Source organism: Neodiprion lecontei, chromosome 1 (assembly GCF_021901455.1).
Source record: "Neodiprion lecontei isolate iyNeoLeco1 chromosome 1, iyNeoLeco1.1, whole genome shotgun sequence".
NCBI lineage: Eukaryota > Metazoa > Arthropoda > Insecta > Hymenoptera > Diprionidae > Neodiprion > Neodiprion lecontei.
This window is the reverse complement of record NC_060260.1, coordinates 803,788-819,936: the sequence shown is the minus strand read 5'-3', so window position 1 is coordinate 819,936 and position 16,149 is coordinate 803,788. Positions and strand designations below refer to the sequence as shown.

The 16,149-nt window shown below is 44.6% G+C and overlaps 2 protein-coding genes across 3 annotated transcripts; one reads left to right on the top strand and one right to left on the bottom strand.

Annotated features, from left to right (window-relative positions):
* Nucleotides 1–6,156: 6,156 nt before the first annotated feature.
* Nucleotides 6,157–14,041, top strand: LOC107228057 (cadherin-23). 2 transcript variants are annotated; one of them, XM_046736949.1, is made up of 25 exons: nucleotides 6,157–6,655; nucleotides 6,742–6,893; nucleotides 6,970–7,350; nucleotides 7,428–7,557; nucleotides 7,632–7,999; nucleotides 8,071–8,209; nucleotides 8,294–8,549; nucleotides 8,622–8,896; nucleotides 8,977–9,302; nucleotides 9,385–9,696; nucleotides 9,778–10,051; nucleotides 10,137–10,437; nucleotides 10,514–10,709; nucleotides 10,784–10,941; nucleotides 11,023–11,204; nucleotides 11,278–11,501; nucleotides 11,582–11,770; nucleotides 11,872–12,165; nucleotides 12,244–12,483; nucleotides 12,555–12,740; nucleotides 12,812–12,948; nucleotides 13,030–13,421; nucleotides 13,482–13,614; nucleotides 13,710–13,832; nucleotides 13,900–14,041. In XM_046736949.1, exons 1-25 carry the CDS (start codon nucleotides 6,454–6,456, stop codon nucleotides 14,021–14,023), a joined length of 5,694 nt encoding a protein of 1,897 aa, XP_046592905.1. In that variant the 5' UTR covers nucleotides 6,157–6,453; the 3' UTR covers nucleotides 14,024–14,041. The 2 variants fall into 2 exon arrangements, with proteins under 2 accessions (XP_046592905.1, XP_015524888.1); XM_015669402.2 differs by having other exon boundaries at nucleotides 6,159–6,655; nucleotides 13,695–13,832.
* A 498-nt stretch (nucleotides 14,042–14,539) lies between these two features.
* On the bottom strand, nucleotides 14,540–15,672 carry LOC124293966 (zinc metalloproteinase nas-14-like). Its single transcript, XM_046737102.1, has 4 exons — nucleotides 15,475–15,672; nucleotides 15,156–15,385; nucleotides 14,930–15,090; nucleotides 14,540–14,798 (listed from the first exon to the last, which is right to left on the bottom strand). The coding sequence occupies exons 1-4, from the start codon at nucleotides 15,637–15,639 to the stop codon at nucleotides 14,542–14,544; spliced, it is 813 nt and encodes a 270-aa protein (XP_046593058.1). The 5' UTR covers nucleotides 15,640–15,672; the 3' UTR covers nucleotides 14,540–14,541.
* Nucleotides 15,673–16,149: the final 477 nt, after the last annotated feature.

The following is a 16,149-nucleotide window of genomic DNA, read 5'->3' as shown; positions in this document are numbered from 1 at the left end:
CTGGTATTTTACCGGCAGCAGTGAAGTCCCTTTTGCCGACGGTATGGAACCGGAGTCTAGCCTGGGTATCGCCTTGCCTACGGTAACTTGCAACTTACAAAGCACGACTACAGAGTCACGCGCGCCTTTTTAACTACAATGGATCCAAATTCTTCGTCCGAATTATGTTGCAGAAGTCGTTGACCAGGTGATGCCACTGAGTAATCAAGCTGGTGCTGCCACCTTATAAATGTATCAACGACTACTTTTGCCGCAAGCGAGTGTCGGAACTCGATTTAAACTCCGCCGCTGTATGGATATACTGACATGATATCATGACACACAATAAACAACGTTAACTCGCTAAAATGGATCAACTTTTTTCGAAAAACTATCTATTGCTGAAGCTGTTGAGTTGTTCTTCTCATAGTGCGTATCAACCAAGTTTGAAATTCTATGGTGAGACAATTTTCACTTAGTTATACCGTTCTTTCCAACTACTGTTGCAAATCCGCAGGAGAGACTCAAAACCCATAACATCTGACACCGCCAATTGTCACTGCAGATTCCTCCGACAGTTTTCCTTGCAATGACGATAAGTTCAGTACCGTAGCTTGATGTATGAACCTTGACGAAAGCATTTCAGAGAAAAAGAAAAAACGAGGTGTCCAGCGATGATCTCTAATTGTAAGTTCCAGCGCGTCTGACAGGTATTTCGGTCTTTGGCCCGAGGGGTTCATGGTTCGGTTTACACGGTGTGTATGCGGTGAGATGGCCGGAATTGAAGTTGAACAACTGGACTTGAACGAGGAATGAGGGGGAGGGACGAAGAGAGGAACGGTCAATGCCGCGGGCCCGGACAACGCGAGCATGGTACGAGGAAACAGGGAAACGGGGAAACTACGGAGTTCTATGGTGACTATACTTTCAGTTGACGTCGAGAGCTCACCCGGGGCACCTGCATCGCGCGATGCTTCCGCGCCGTGTGAAAAGCTCACCGATCGAATCGCACCGCGCTCTCAATGCAGTTTCACTGCCTGTCAAGCTTTCCAAGCTTTACCAGGACTCGTCGGCGGAGTGACGGATATAACGTGGTTATACCAGTACGTGTAGTTTCTTCGAACACAGTAGAATATATTCAACGAAATTTTACACTCGGCATTATAACTCAATTATATCGTCGCCGCGGTGAACTGAAAGGAGAGGAAAAGGCATAACAATAACGAAAACGAACGGAGTATTCTATTGTTGCGACACCTGTTCCCGCGCTTCGCCTTCAGTGAAAGTGTACGAGTTTACTTTACAGTATTATGTCAAGAACCACTTACGTGGTGGAATTATTGTATCGACGAAAAACTTTGTGAGATTGTACGGGTAAGAGGCGCTTTTTTATCCTTTTACAATCATTGGAATAAAGCTTTATACTCGGCCCTATTGTACCAAGCAACGCGAAATACGCTCTTCAAGCCAGTTTGAAACTGTGCCGCCGCGATGCAGACGTTTAATCAATGTCCAACGTCGGCAGGTGTTGCAAGAAATTTTGGTTCACATTTTCACTGAACTTCCTGACGTGCAATTTATATTGCAATCCAAGCTGTTCGGCATAAAATTACATGCGAGCGTCAAGTTTTGACTACGCGATTATGAACTCGCGCTATTATAAATAAATAATCTAGAAATTGTTGTTTACAGTCACCACTCTCGAATTCAACGTCCATCACGGATTTTTGCCGTCTCAGACGAAAGATGTCAAATTTCTGCAGGATACGCGATTTTTGTTGGTGCTAGTAATATGGAAACTTTATTAATGGCAACACATTACCTGAAACTTTTCTGCGAGTATTCGCTAAGATCCCGTGAAAATATACATGCAGCAAGCAAGTATACAAACCGTCACGTTGTAAGATTGTGCCGAGAAAGTACAAATGCACGACGAAATGATCAGCGTTTAACATGGATCGAAAACGAGGGACTATCATGACTGCACTCCTTCTTGCGTGACGCTTAGGACGTTCAATGAAGCGCGCTGATCATCGCTGATCAGCACCGAGAGAACCTTAGACGGCCGCTCTCTCTTCGAGCATCTTTTCCACCCGATAGTTTAACGCGTCGATAAAGTATATAACGACGAGCGTGGAAACCTTGTCATTATCCTTGAAGCCGAACAGAGAGTGGATCCAATCCTGTCAATTCACCCCGCTGAGTACATCGAGAAAATTATGTATGTCGGCGAAATGACCGAAGTGTGCCAAGCTCAAGATTCTGGGTTTCGATATCCGCCGAAAACCGGTTCGGTACTAAAACAGTATCGTGGCGTTCATTGATCGGTGTATCTTCCTGCCTCGTGTTTTATTTTCGTTCAAAGCGTATAAGACGGATCGGCAACGATTCGTCCAAGTTCCCTCTAATCAAAAGCATACTTTCCCCCCTAAGTGTTCCAAACTCGGGGGTACCGGCGGCCATGAAAATTGTATGCGGCTGATTGTTTGAGGAATGATGGCAGACAGTGCGGGTGGGTGACGGGTGACGGGGTGCACCACACCGTGAGGGCTCGTCCTTCGGAAACACGCATGACAGGTGGAGGAAGTGACGTCACTTTATGGCCAACTCGAGAGCGGCATGTGTGCACACCATCCACTTACCGAATAAGAGCGAATCTTTTCACCTGATGTAAATAACCTGCCTCCATGTGCCTGCGACATCGAATCAATTGTTTGAATGATTTACTCAACTTTGGTATCGAATGAATAATAAATACAACCGAGAGGTACTTCTTCGAGTACATTTCACGGTTCGAATTAAAGTGGGTGGACTGTTTTTGAAAAGGATTACAGCTATTGGAAACATGAATTTCGAACTTGTGCGCTTTCTCAATGTTATTTCTCTGCGAATCGTCGCCACTCATCAGATCCGGTGAAAACGAGCTTCACCGCTCATTGTCCATAGAAAAAGATAGAAAAATGAAAAAAATGTAATGGGTGTCCTTCATGTTTGTCCCAGCAGTTTCACTGTCAAACTTATCTAGTTTCAAGCCGATTGATTTTATAATCCAATTACATCTTCGAGCATACGGCGTGCACGATATGGCTTCGCGTCGACGATGCTTTCTCTTTAATTGCAAGCGTAATAAGTTACGAGTACTCGCGAGTCAAGGCAATTCGAGAAAATCGACAATGGGACACGTACCCTGAATTCAATGAAAAACGTCATTCAGCGTATTTGACGGTATTCGACTCGTCGGGAGGTGTAAGCCGTACAAAGAAAAGGACGCTTCGATGCTTGAGGTCTCCTTGAAAGTATCCGAACACACGGAGGCTTCCTGGTCGTGAATTTCGGCAGGTGGCACTTCATTATCAAGCTATTTGAATAGTACACAATTGTGCTGCAGACATCGATAGCTACGCGTGTCATTGTATCCAGGTGAGAGCACCGTGCCTCGCCGTTCCCCGAGGGGCGATATTGGACACCTGCGGGCTGCAAGGCTTGCCTGTGTAGAGGAACATGCAGACATACCGCAAATCGATTTACGTACACATGCGCAGCGGCAACTGCTCATTCGCACGAAATTGAAGAGAGAAGAAGCGAATCGGAGCCGGCAGTCCTGCAAATACGGTGAAAATTAATTAAAATAAAACGGATTGGTGCTATTAGCATACGACGCAGGAGGAGGAAAAGGACGGACAATTGAGTGCGGTTGTTGAACCAACGACTGTTCCTGGAGTCCGCCTTCGGAAACGACCGTTCCTCGTCATCCGCAGCGCCGTGGAGCTCGAGCTCCCCTGCCGTTGTGGTCGAGGGAGCGCACCGAGTGGTGGTCAGTCGTCTGCAAGGCCGACGTCCGGAAGTCAGATAATTGTATAAGATTATAAACGGCATAAATTCAATGCTGGCTAATGGCCGTTCGGGCACTACAGTCATATATCTTGTTGTATGAGTATAGCAATCGACTCGTTATACGAATTCTTTCTATGCTCCATGATTCTACGTAAAAGTGAAATATTTGCATTGTATCGTTCGTTGATTTTTTCGCAATTTCTGCCCAACAAAATCTTACGAGTCGCATGGTCTCGAGCTGTATCGTCTTTTTAACTAGGTCGTGATTAAAGGAACGAGACAAAATATCATAAATTACTGCAGCTGGATTATGAGCGGTGAATGGGTTCGCAGTAGTTTTTGAAGTGCCAATTTGTAGTTGAAGGCTATATTCACGCATTCGAGTGTACGTATACCAGATAACAGATGGCTCCTTCGCACTCTTCGCAGGTCGTTCTGCTTGTGCACGAACTGTATCCGCTACGCCCTGCCTGCCTTATAACGTCGACCTTAAATTGTTCCAAACCGTTTTTGGCCACACGTATGTGTATACGTGAAAGACCTGCTTCCCCGTTCACGTCGTGAGCGTTAATTGTTTTGAGTCGCTCTCTGCTTGGAAAAACAAGCTGATTAATTAGGCAGAATTTTCGACCACGAGACGCCGTAATTACAGTACGCTCGAGGAATATTTACTCAAGGCTAATTGTAAGCAAATGATCAACCGATTATTTATCAAGGGTCGATTGTCTTTTCTCATCAGCCTTGTATTCTTATTTTTATACTTTTTTTTATACATTTGCTGTTCAACATTCTATCATGGTAATTTCAGGCAGCGTTGGATCTGCTGGACTGCGCGTGACGCATAATTACAATATAATACCGTTGATATAAAAACGTTACGTTACGCTTTTAACGTTGAACTAACCGGTCTTGACCGTAGCTTTACGGTTTGGGTTCAGCGTCGAAGTCGGAGTTGCACGCTCGTATTTCGCCTCCTCCTTAATCGTGGCGAAAGTCAGCACACCGGATTGCCAGGGTCTGAATTTTGCAAATGGGTAGTTAAGCTTGATGGACACAAGCAGGGAATGAGAGTAGCCATGGTAATTCCGGAGTGGAAATCACATCGTATCGGTATAGAAGCGTAGAAAATGTTGCGGTTTGAGGTCATACGGGGAGAGAAAGCAGACCAGATGCGTCCGTACGCGTGAGCACCAGTCCTTGAACATAAATTCAACATTCCAAATATACGTGTAACGATGTAGGAGGAAAATCCTTCCTGCAGAACTCCAACAGCAGCTTCTGCGCACGATGGTTGAGTTACACCAATATTATGTAGCTCGAGGACAGGTAACTCGCGTAACTATGGGAAGAGGATTTCTTCCTTCTCATCACTGCAAGGTGGAACTTTCACTCGCCTCATTGCTACTATGCATCGGATAGTCATTACGTCAACGTGCGACATTGTAAGTCCATCGTGTTTATTCGCCTGGTGTTTCGATGCTCGGGAGAAAGTCTCTCGTACTATATCCAAGGTCAAGGAGAGCCGAGGAAATAATGTCTCGGTGATGAACGCTGGGGAAAACGGGACGAAGACCAAGTTGGACACGCTTTTCGAGCCTGGGTGCGCGGCCACGAGCGCAGGCGTGCGCCGAGTACCAGGAGATCATGATCTTCAGAGGATCATACAGAGGGACTTAGGAACTTTGGTGCTCCATACGTCAAATGCGCTACGTGCTAAATTGTTATATACGCGGCTATTGCCCAAACGAAAAGAATAATGATAATTGATCCTGCAATATTAAGAACTGGAGTTTGTCCTACTTTCGTCAGGAATGCGCTCGAGTTATAATTCTGCTGACGCTTCACGATTATAACAGTTTTACCTAATGGCACACAGCTGACGAGTTCAGTTTGAAACATTCGGCCACTGTTAATCGTGGAATCAGCAGAAACAGACAGAATAGGTTCCATTCTGACTTCAACGTTTTCACGTAGTGTTTAGTGGTAGACTGTTTAGGTACTCTGTGCTTACATCGCGATCGTGGATAATCGCCTGGCTAAGTGAAATGTTCCGTGAAGTGAAGATGAACAGGATCGGTGACTGAAAGATTTATCTTTGTCCAATTCTAACTAGATTCTCGTATTTTTCAATCTCGGGCCCTCGCGGTAACGGAGATATTAACTTCAAGAAATAGCTATCCTTAGAGCTATAGTTTTTCAAAAGCACGTATACTCGCATCCGGTGCGATATTGAAGAAAAAATTTGATCATTTAAACGGAGCGGGTCATTTTATAATGGTTTAAGATTCGCTGAACCGAGGCGAATGATCGTGAGAATCAGTTCCGTTCCATCGGCTGCTGTGAACTAATTCATCGTCAGTTTGAAGGTGTCGGAAAAAACCGTATAGAAATTTACCGTCTCGTCTAACTTTCTTTTTCATACAATTGCAGCTTGCACAGATCCTGAGAATTTGACGGTGCTAATTGAGTTCGCGCAAAGTGGCCATTAATTCACACGAGTTGAATTCAGACTACGAATAGACATTCGAAAATAGTGAGAAAGTGATTTTCCCCGGGCCGCGTTCATGGTAGTCATCAAAGAGACGAGAGAACGGAAAGAGTTATGTCAACGAGTGATCACGGACTTGAATCTAAATCGCGATGACGACAGCCGGTGCAGTGAAAATAATTCACCCTTGCCATACATTCAAAAGAACAAGAATCAAGAGATTACGGCTACTGATCTGTACTCTGTTATTACTTTTTCCTTCGTGCTCGGCGAGCAATAATCCGCCGAGATTTCTTATCGACGGACAGACAGAAATCGTGGTGAGACTGAAGGAAGGCCCGGCAACACCGGTCGGTGAGTAGAACAATACGTCGAATAGACTGGAAAACCGCTTAACTTCTGCTAAACGAAAAAATAAATTCATCTTACACCGCGTGCAGGTAGTTTAATATACAGGCTGCGTGCGGTGGACCCGGACGGCGATGTGCTTTCTTTTGGGCTCCGCGAACAGCCGGGAAGCGATGTGATACGTGTAGAGAGGATAACTTCTAATGAGGCGAATGTGTACCTGAACAAGGAGCTCGACAGAGAGGTAAGCTATTCCCGAGGCTGTGTCCTGAGCTCGTGGTTCCAGATTCTGAATGTCGGGGTGTTGCTCTGTCTTTCAGACTAGGGATGAGTACCCTCTAGTCCTGACGTTGACTGACGGTCGGCTAGGCGATGGAAATTACATAACCCAGAGCCTGCTCCTCCTCGTCGAAGACACGAATGACAACGCGCCAATTTTTCGGCCGCATCCGACGACCCTCACCATCCGCGAGGACTCTGGACCCGGTGTTTTGACCACCGTCGAAGCAACCGACGCTGACGAAGGGGCTCACGGTCAAGTCGTCTACTACCTCCAAGAGCTTGACGGCGACGACGGCACCTTTAGTATTACGACGGTGAACGGAAAGGGAATTATTCGGCTGGTCGGCCCTCTTGACTACGAAAGGAAGTATCTGTACCAGTTGAGAATTCTCGCTGTGGATCGTGCCATAAATGAAAAGGTATGAATATTTCTCTTCTCCTTATCATTAGTTTCATGTGCGGTGAGAATAGTGCTAATCGCCGTTATTGATCATAGGTCAACACGGGGACATCGGCAATTCTGGTAAAAGTTCAGGACGTGGAAGACCAGCCTCCGGAATTCATATTCGTTCCACCAGTCACTAGAATTAGCGAAAACGTGCCTATCAGTACACCTGTTCTTCGAGGTATGCCAGAAATGTTTCACGATTAAATTCCTTTTAACTACAAATCACAAGGAAAAATGTATGCCTTTTTATAGTTCGAGCCATCGATGGTGACAGAGGTATAAACAATAAGGTTACCTACCGAATTACGAAGGGGCCCAGCCAGCTGATGGATATCGACGCTAGGTCCGGCTACGTTTTCACCAGGGCTCATTTAGATCGAGAAGCGGAGTATAACAGCCAGGGTGCTTTCATATTAGAGATCACTGCGACGGAAATTTCAAAGATCGTTCCAGCGCCGTCGGTGACTACCGAGGTCACTGTCATTCTGACGGACGTGAACGACGAGACACCGACGTTTCGCAGTACTTCGTACATGGCTGAGATAAACGAAAACGCACCTCTTAACACGCCTGTTACGATACTTGGAGAAGCGATCCCGGAAGTCTATGATCATGATTTGGTAAGATACGATCCGAATGTGATGCAGACCGAAAAAATTACAGCGCGTTTGATCCTACTTTCGCTGTGCAGGGAACCAACGGTACCTTTAAAATGTTCATCGACGATGACCAGGGGATATTCGAAGTGACACCATCTCGCGGTATTAATGAAGCGACATTTCTCGTTCGGGTCAAAGATTCCTCGAAGCTGGATTTCGAAGAACGAACAGGTCAGTCAGTCAGTCTATCGGCGAATCTCAACTTGCTTATACCATAAAGAATTCCAACGATGAATTAATGACTTTCAATTGCAGTTGTGAACTTGACCCTTGTCGCCAAAGAGGTTCTGACTTCCGGAGCCAAGTACAGCGTTGTTCCAGTGACTGTTTTCATTCGAGATCAAAACGACAACTATCCCGAGTTCACCAACGCGACTTACGAGGTCTCGGTACCGGAGAACTGTGAGGTGGGCACAACCGTTGCTTGGGTTCAAGCTATGGATCAAGATAATGGCAATTTCGGGACGAAGGGTGTCCGTTATACGAATCTAGGAGGAAGCATTGCGCATATGTAAGAACTGCTGCATTGATACCGCAATACTGCGCTGTTAGAAACTGGGCTGTTACTATAAATTTTTTCCAGGCTGACCATTAATCCCGTAACCGGTGTGATTACGGTGAAACAGACAGGTCCAAGTTTCGACCGAGAATTAGTGTCCAGACACTTTCTCACTGTGGAAGCCCGGGACGACCTCGGCAGGGGCAACAGAAACAGCGCACAACTAATAGTCAGCATAGATGATATCAACGACAACCCTCCCGTATTTCTGCAGAACAAATACGAAGCTGTGTTGCTTGAAAATGAAGATAGCTTCGAGTCTCCCCTTATCGTGGAAGCTTTTGACATTGACTTGAACGGTTAGTATTGTTCGAGATCTTTGGTGATAGAATTTTACAGGATAGAATAGCAGAAACGAACGTCTCTATACCTATTGCAGGCACGCGAAACAGCGAAATCATCTATGCCCTTGTGGCGGGCGAATTTTCATCCAATTTTACAATTGACTCGAAACGAGGAGTGATCACACCTGCGCATCCTATGGACTATGAAGCGTTGCCCATCAGCCAGGGACACCGAGAAACGGCGATACGATCTCTTCGCTTGACGGTCAGAGCCCGGGATATGGGAACTCCCAGCCTTAGTTCAGACGCTCCATTGACCGTTTATCTCAAGGACGTAAATGATAACACCCCAGCTTTCGAGAGGGCGCTCTACAAGAAAAATGTGCCGGAAGATGTGCCCGGTGGTACATCGATATTGCAGGTACTATACAGGCGACGTTATTCTAAACTGCTTCACTCATTGATGCCAAGTTATATGTCAATAACCTCTTATGACGGGATAGGTGAAGGCTTGGGATAAGGATCTCTCGGCTCCAAACAATAAGATAGTTTATCGTATCCAAAGCGGTGCTGGGGACAAATTTATAATAGGTCCCGAGAATGGGGTCATCAGTGTGGCACCAGGGTCGAATTTGGATCCGGATTTGACGTCACCGAAAACGATGCGATATACGTTAGACGTAATTGCTATTGACAGTGGAACTGAGGTTCAGCAAACCGCCGATGTTTTGGTGAACATTACAATTATTGACGTCAACAACAAGCCTCCGGTTTTTATCGACCCAGGAACTGTAATTGTTAGGGAAAACACTCAGGCAAGCGATTCAATCGAGTTATGAATATAAATAACAGTAAAATGACTCGTGACGATCCAAATATTGAATTCTTGTATACAGGTTGGTGCCTATGTGCATCGCATTGTTGCTAACGACCCAGATATTGCACCGGTTTTACGCTACCGAGTTGATCCAAACTCTTCAGAGGCCAGGAACGAGGAGGGAACTCTGATCCGTGTTCAAGAGTACGACTACTTGGCCGCCTTCGAGCTGAACGCGTTAGACGGTCTCTTGAGGGTTGTGCGAATCCTGGACAGAGAAAGAGTGGAGCTGATTCGACTCGGCCTGGTCGTGGAGGATCTGGCTTCAATAAAAGGACCGCAAACTGCTTCTGGTGAGTATTGTAAAACTGGAGTGGCATTTGGGATTATGAATCTATTCGGATCTCACTTGTCTTATAATGAAGTTTTCTTTCACAGGAACTCTAACGATTGTAATCGAGGACGAAAATGATAACAACCCGAAGTTTCGGAGACCATTCTACAGGCGATCGGTTACTGAGAACAGTAAAAACGGAGTCGGTATAGCGAATATTGTTGCCGATGATGCAGATAAGAATCGAAGTATTAGTTACTCATTAGAAGGGCCTAAAGAGATAATCGAACTAGTACACCTTGATGCTGAAACCGGAGAGGTGGTTGTAGCTAACAAAATCGACCGCGAGCTCTACTCCTGGTTAAATCTTACCGTCAAAGCTACAGACTCCGGCATACCACCAAGGTAAAGATTTCAAGATGATACCTCCGCAGTGAATATCATCTACTTGGACAGTGGTAAAACTATTTGTAATTCACAGATCTAGCCTGGCTGAAGTGTATGTTCAAGTACTAGACGAAAACGATAACAATCCTTACTTTGTGAGTGAAGTAAATAATTTGACGGTCCGTGAAGATGCGGCAGTGGGGACGGAAATTGCCGTCATTGATGCGATGGATTCAGACAGTGGAGATTTTGGCAGAGTAACATATTTGCTCGATCGCATGTCTTCACAGGTGAGCATTTTCTACCATTGAATAAATGCCTTATCATTCTGACTGGAAACTCATTTTCGGTTGTCATCGAACAGGGAAAGTTTGCTATTAACTCTGAGACTGGATCGCTCACCGTAGCCGATGCTCTGGATTGGGAAACACGGAGTTCCTATTCACTGGTGATCGAAGCCTGGGACAACTATCAATTTGGTTACACAGCCGGAGAATCTAGAAACGCCTTCAAGCAGATCCAGTAAGATTTCTTTCATTGCTGCCTGCGCAGCATCGATGTGATATCTTTTCGTATCTCGAATGAAATATACTCTTTATACAGCGTTAGTGTACTTGACGTAAACGACAATTCTCCAACCGTTGAAGTACCCGAGAGCTGCGTAAGTATCTCTGAATTTCACGAGATCCGGGATGCAGTTACCGTTATTAAAGCCAAAGACGCCGACGATCCAACGACGCCTAACGGTCGCGTGACGTTCAAGATTCTATCTGGCAACGAAATGAGTGCGTAGCTCTGAAAACCACGCTTACCGTGAACTAATTATTACAGTAATTGAGATTTCATCTTCGGCTGTAGGCTTCTTCAACTTGGAACAGACGGATTTCTGGACCGCCAGAGTTACAGCACGACGATCATTGAAGGGACGTTTTGGAAATTACAGTCTGCATCTCGAGGCACGAGACTCGGGGAGTCCAGTCAACAAGGTTGAAGCAACTCTTCACATCTGTGTTTTGGACTACAACGACAACGCCCCCGTATTCATTAATCCTCAGCATAATACCACTGTTCGAGTTGCTGAGGTAAATAGAGTTTGTCATTTCCACGTTAATATAAGCCTCATAATAGGAGTGAATATTTACGAAGCTTTCGATACTTTCAGAACGTCACCGTAGGATCGATCGTTGTCCAGGTTGAAGCAACGGACAGTGACACGGGTCTGAACGGAGAAGTGCATTATAGGTTGAAACAAGATCACGCTGGTCATTGGCGGACGTTTTTGATCGACGACAAAACCGGTGTCGTATCGTTGAGGCTTCCGCTTGATAGAGAAACCCAGAAGATTTACGAGGTACGGTAATTTTCAAAACCCCCATATGCGAAAGAATGAGATTCTCTAATTCTCAAGTGGTTTCATATTCTAAACGTTCCATTAACACAATACCTTCATAGATTCGTGTCGAAGCTTATGATCTGGGAATACCTACACCGCTCAGCTCCGATCTGGACTTAATAATCTATGTCAGGAACATCAACGATTACGAGCCACAGTTTCTGATCGATGTATTCAATGTTCATTTCACCGAGGAGATTGCTGCTGGCTCGGAAAGCGTTGTTTTACCGGAGACTATCGATAGGGATGAGGTTGACGATCTAGACGATCCCCCGAGCCAAGTCTGCTATTTCATAGTCGGCGGTAACGACGACGAAACGTTCAATCTGGATCACTATTCTCACGAATTAACAGTAGGACGGAATTGAATCTTTTATTTCCCCGTGAACATGATCGAAAGAAAAAAAAACATTTCGCTGACTGATTTACAGGCTGCTAAAAAACTTGACCGCGAAGTGCAAGAGGAGCATCTATTGCTAATCAAAGCCACAGAAGACTGTAACACGATACCCGCTAACGAGAGTTTCTTCGACGCGGCTGACGACACGTTGCTAAAAGTGGTCGTCGGGGTCAACGACATCAACGATAACCCGCCGAGATTTATCAGACGAGTTTTTACCGGCGGAGTAACAACGGAAGCAGATTTTGGAACGCAGTTTATGCAAGTCAAGGTAATTAGTAGAAGTTGATTTATTGTAAAAGTGGTACGAAGAGTGATTTAAGAACGTATTGATTTTTCCAGGCTGTAGATTTGGACGCAGGTGACAACGCAGCAGTCAGCTACTATCAGATTGGTAAAATTCAAATGACACTGTCCGAGGGTCTTGATGATGTGAAAAATCAACCTTTTTTGGTCGACAGAATCACCGGCGCAGTAAGCCTCAACTTCGATCCTCAGCGCGGGATGAAAGGATACTTTGATTTCGTGGTAATTTCATTGTGTTAATAGCACATACCGATGGAACTTATTGATTACAATAATAATTCTGTAATTGACAGGTACTAGCAAACGACACGGACGGCCTGAATGACGTAGCGCGAGTTTTCATATACTTATTAAGAGAAGATCAGCGCGTTCGATTCGTTTTACGACAGCATCCACCGGAAATTCGTCAGGGTATTGAAACATTCCGCGAGTGAGTAAATAACCAATTGTATAGATGCAAATGTCACATATGATATCGAATCATTTGAAACGGTTTGTCAATCTTCCGCAGAGTTTTGGGTAACGTGACAGGCGCCATAGTTAACGTTGACGACTACAAGATCCACGAAAACCAAGACGGGTCAGTGGATAGAACTAGAACTGATCTCTATATCCATCTGGTCAATCGTCAGGATAATTCGATTCTCGAGGTATCTGACGTCTTGGCACTGGTGGATCGCAACATTGAGAAGCTGGATAGTCTCTTCAAGGAGTTCAACGTTCTTGACACTCAGCCAGCCCAGGCGCAGGCCGTTGTACAAGTAGAACAGGCCGGAACGACGCTCTGGCTCTTGGCTTTGACTCTGTTCCTCGGGGCGTTGTTAATACTCTGCATAGCATTGTGCCTATCACAGAGAGCATCGTTCCGACGACAGCTGAAAGCAGCGAAAGCATTGCCGTTCAGTAAGTCTCTTTTCTCTGATCTGCGGTTTTTATAATGTGAATTAAAATGCTGATCTTTAGGTGCTACCGATTCCGAGTTCATCCGCGGTCCTGGACGGGTACCAAACACGAATAAGCACAGCATGGAAGGATCTAACCCGATATGGATGCACGCTTATGAAAATGAGTGGTTTAAGAATGACGAATCCTTCAGGTGAGTACGAACGCGGTCACATGATCTTGTGAGCAAGTTTTACTGACGTTGAGAAATAAAATTCTGACGCTTTATCACAGTCACATGTCCGACAGAGATTCTCTCGATGAAAACGCTCTGAACAACGAAGATATTATGAACGAATCGAACCTCAACGAAGGGCAACGGCGTGATAGCAAACCTTATTACATTCAGCCAAGGACTGGTTCTCTGGCAAGGTGAGAATAAATTCAAACATACCTAAATACTGTAAGGGAAGGTTTCTGATTGTACTTTATTTTTCAGCAGCAGCATAGACAGCGGTACCGAAGAACAGAACGACCTTAGCAGAGAACCAGGCCAATTTCGGGCCCATAACCCAGTGGTTAATAATCCGCTAGGCAAGAAATTAGAAACTACCGAATTGTAGTTTTCGTACGAAATATATTTCACGAGTATAGCGAGTGTGGCTTAACGATCGTATTTTACGGTCTTCATTGAAATTTACTATGCTTGATTATACCAAATTCTCGACGGTGTGTACGGTTAGCGATTATGGATATTTATTAATTTAAGGTTACCTACCCCAATGTAAATAGCTGGCATCGTTATATTATTACTGTTTTATTTATTTATTAGAAAGAACTGTATCTATAATTCTTTACGAACGTTTCGTACGAAATCATTACGTTTTTGTTTCTCTTTCTTTTTTACAGTTGTTACAGTAGCGCCAAAGAGAAATCCCGTTTGTTATTTTTTTAAATGTAAACCAAGTATAAGTAAAAGCCAGGTAAATTCTTTTTGTATGAATTCCGTAAAGAAAACAGCAAAAGAAAAAAAGACTTCTGTAATATGACATCGACTTTACGATTAGAATAACGAATAGCTTATACGCATCCACGTTGTAGATAATATTTTGTACTTTAAATAATGGTAATAAAAAATAAACTACGCTTCAAGCTCGTATCCCTTGTAATACCGATTATCGCATTCGTAAAGACGATTAAGTTTAGCAATATCGAGTTTACTGACTCGAAATCTTTGTCCCATATTCTCGTTCAATGGAGAATTTTTTGGGGTCAACGTCGGGCTTTCATTCTTGCTGAAGGCCTTCTTACCATAGTGCATGACGCTATTAAGGTCGTAGGGCATTCCGAGAGTGACGGTATCCTCCCACGTCCTTGGTTCGAAGTTACTTTCCGAACCTAAAAATACATTGATTGTCTAGAAACGTATTGAAGAGTCTCTCCGTATGCCCTTCTTAACTAGAGAGTGATTGAGGAAGATCTTACAGAGCAATGGAACATTATCGCAACTCCCGACGAAGGAACCTTACCCGGACGAATATTTTCCCAATGAACGGTGACATATTCATTTCTATCAGGACGAGCATGCTCGTGCCAAAAACCTAACGAATGCAACACTTCGTGTTGAATCTGCCCTCTCATCACACATCCGGGAGCTGACACGTAAATTGGCATTTCACCTCCGAGATTTCTGATGAAATAAAGGAACACGAATCATTCCGTTGATTTCGAGGTACGACGAATATGATCACTCACTTTAGGTCTGCGTAGCCGACTGCTGAGGCGCAAATCTTCGCGTAGTTCTTGAAAACAACGTAGGTAGGCTCGTTGGTTCTCTCCCGAAATGTGACGCACGTTTGAAACGCCAAATCTCGCAAAGCGGTTTCGACGTTGAACTTTTGCAGATCGTCGAAATCCTTGCTGAACGTGTAAGGGAATACTTTGTTTGGCCAGAGCTGTGACGGTTTGCGAACAAGATTCTTGGACTGGAACATGTTGTCCGCAGCAACAGGATACATTTTTAGACGCATATGTGACTGGAGAGTGATCACGTGGCAGATAGGTCAATACTTACATGGATACTTTTCAACGAGATGATGTCTCCTTCAACAAGAATTCCTTCATCAACGTGGTTACTAGTTCGAAGTCCGGCCGTCATATCCATATCCAAGTCCAAGGGTAGGCATCTAGCGAAGCCAATTATACACAGAGGTACGAAGTGCAGAACAATGGAATTCATGGCTTAGCCCGCTTGGATAACGATGTTGACCGAAAGACGAGGGATTGAGAAAAGAAGGAGAGAATAACTGACAACCTCTTTATATAAAAGGGAGCCTACTTTCCGTTCACAGCACGTTTTTCCTCCCTGCCTTCCGCATTCGATAAGCTAATTAGAGTAGATATTTACAAACGCGTTGATGAAAAACTAACGACGAATTCAAACTGCTACGATTAGTCATGTGACTTGCGTTAGCTGGTACGATATGTCACACCTACGATGTGTCGACTATAGCAGAATCATTAGTGATGAATATTGTAATACGATAGCACGTGCAAACACAACGATTGCTAATGAATTCGGAATTGAGATCATACCTTAAAAGTGGACCAAGGCGATTAGCGGCGAATGAATGTGCTGCGGTTCTCCAGCAAGGCAGAAAAAACACGTAGATACGCCTTCCAATGGCCTAGAGGCAATTCAAAAAGATTCGGGCTAATCTGCTGTTCGATATATACATATAGTCTCCGA

Coding starts and splice junctions, on each gene's coding strand:
- LOC124293966 (XM_046737102.1), bottom strand. CDS start 15,639: ATGAATTCCATTGTTCTGCACTTCGTACCTCTGTGTATAATTGGCTTC. Junction 15,386..15,474: donor TCTCGTTGAAAAGTATCCAT/GTAAGTATTGAC, acceptor AACATGTTCCAG/TCCAAGAATCTTGTTCGCAA. Junction 14,799..14,929: donor TTGGGAAAATATTCGTCCGG/GTAAGGTTCCTT, acceptor ATGTATTTTTAG/GTTCGGAAAGTAACTTCGAA.
- LOC107228057 (XM_015669402.2), top strand. CDS start 6,454: ATGACGACAGCCGGTGCAGTGAAAATAATTCACCCTTGCCATACATTC. Junction 9,303..9,384: donor GTGGTACATCGATATTGCAG/GTACTATACAGG, acceptor ATGACGGGATAG/GTGAAGGCTTGGGATAAGGA. Junction 10,052..10,136: donor AGGACCGCAAACTGCTTCTG/GTGAGTATTGTA, acceptor TTTCTTTCACAG/GAACTCTAACGATTGTAATC.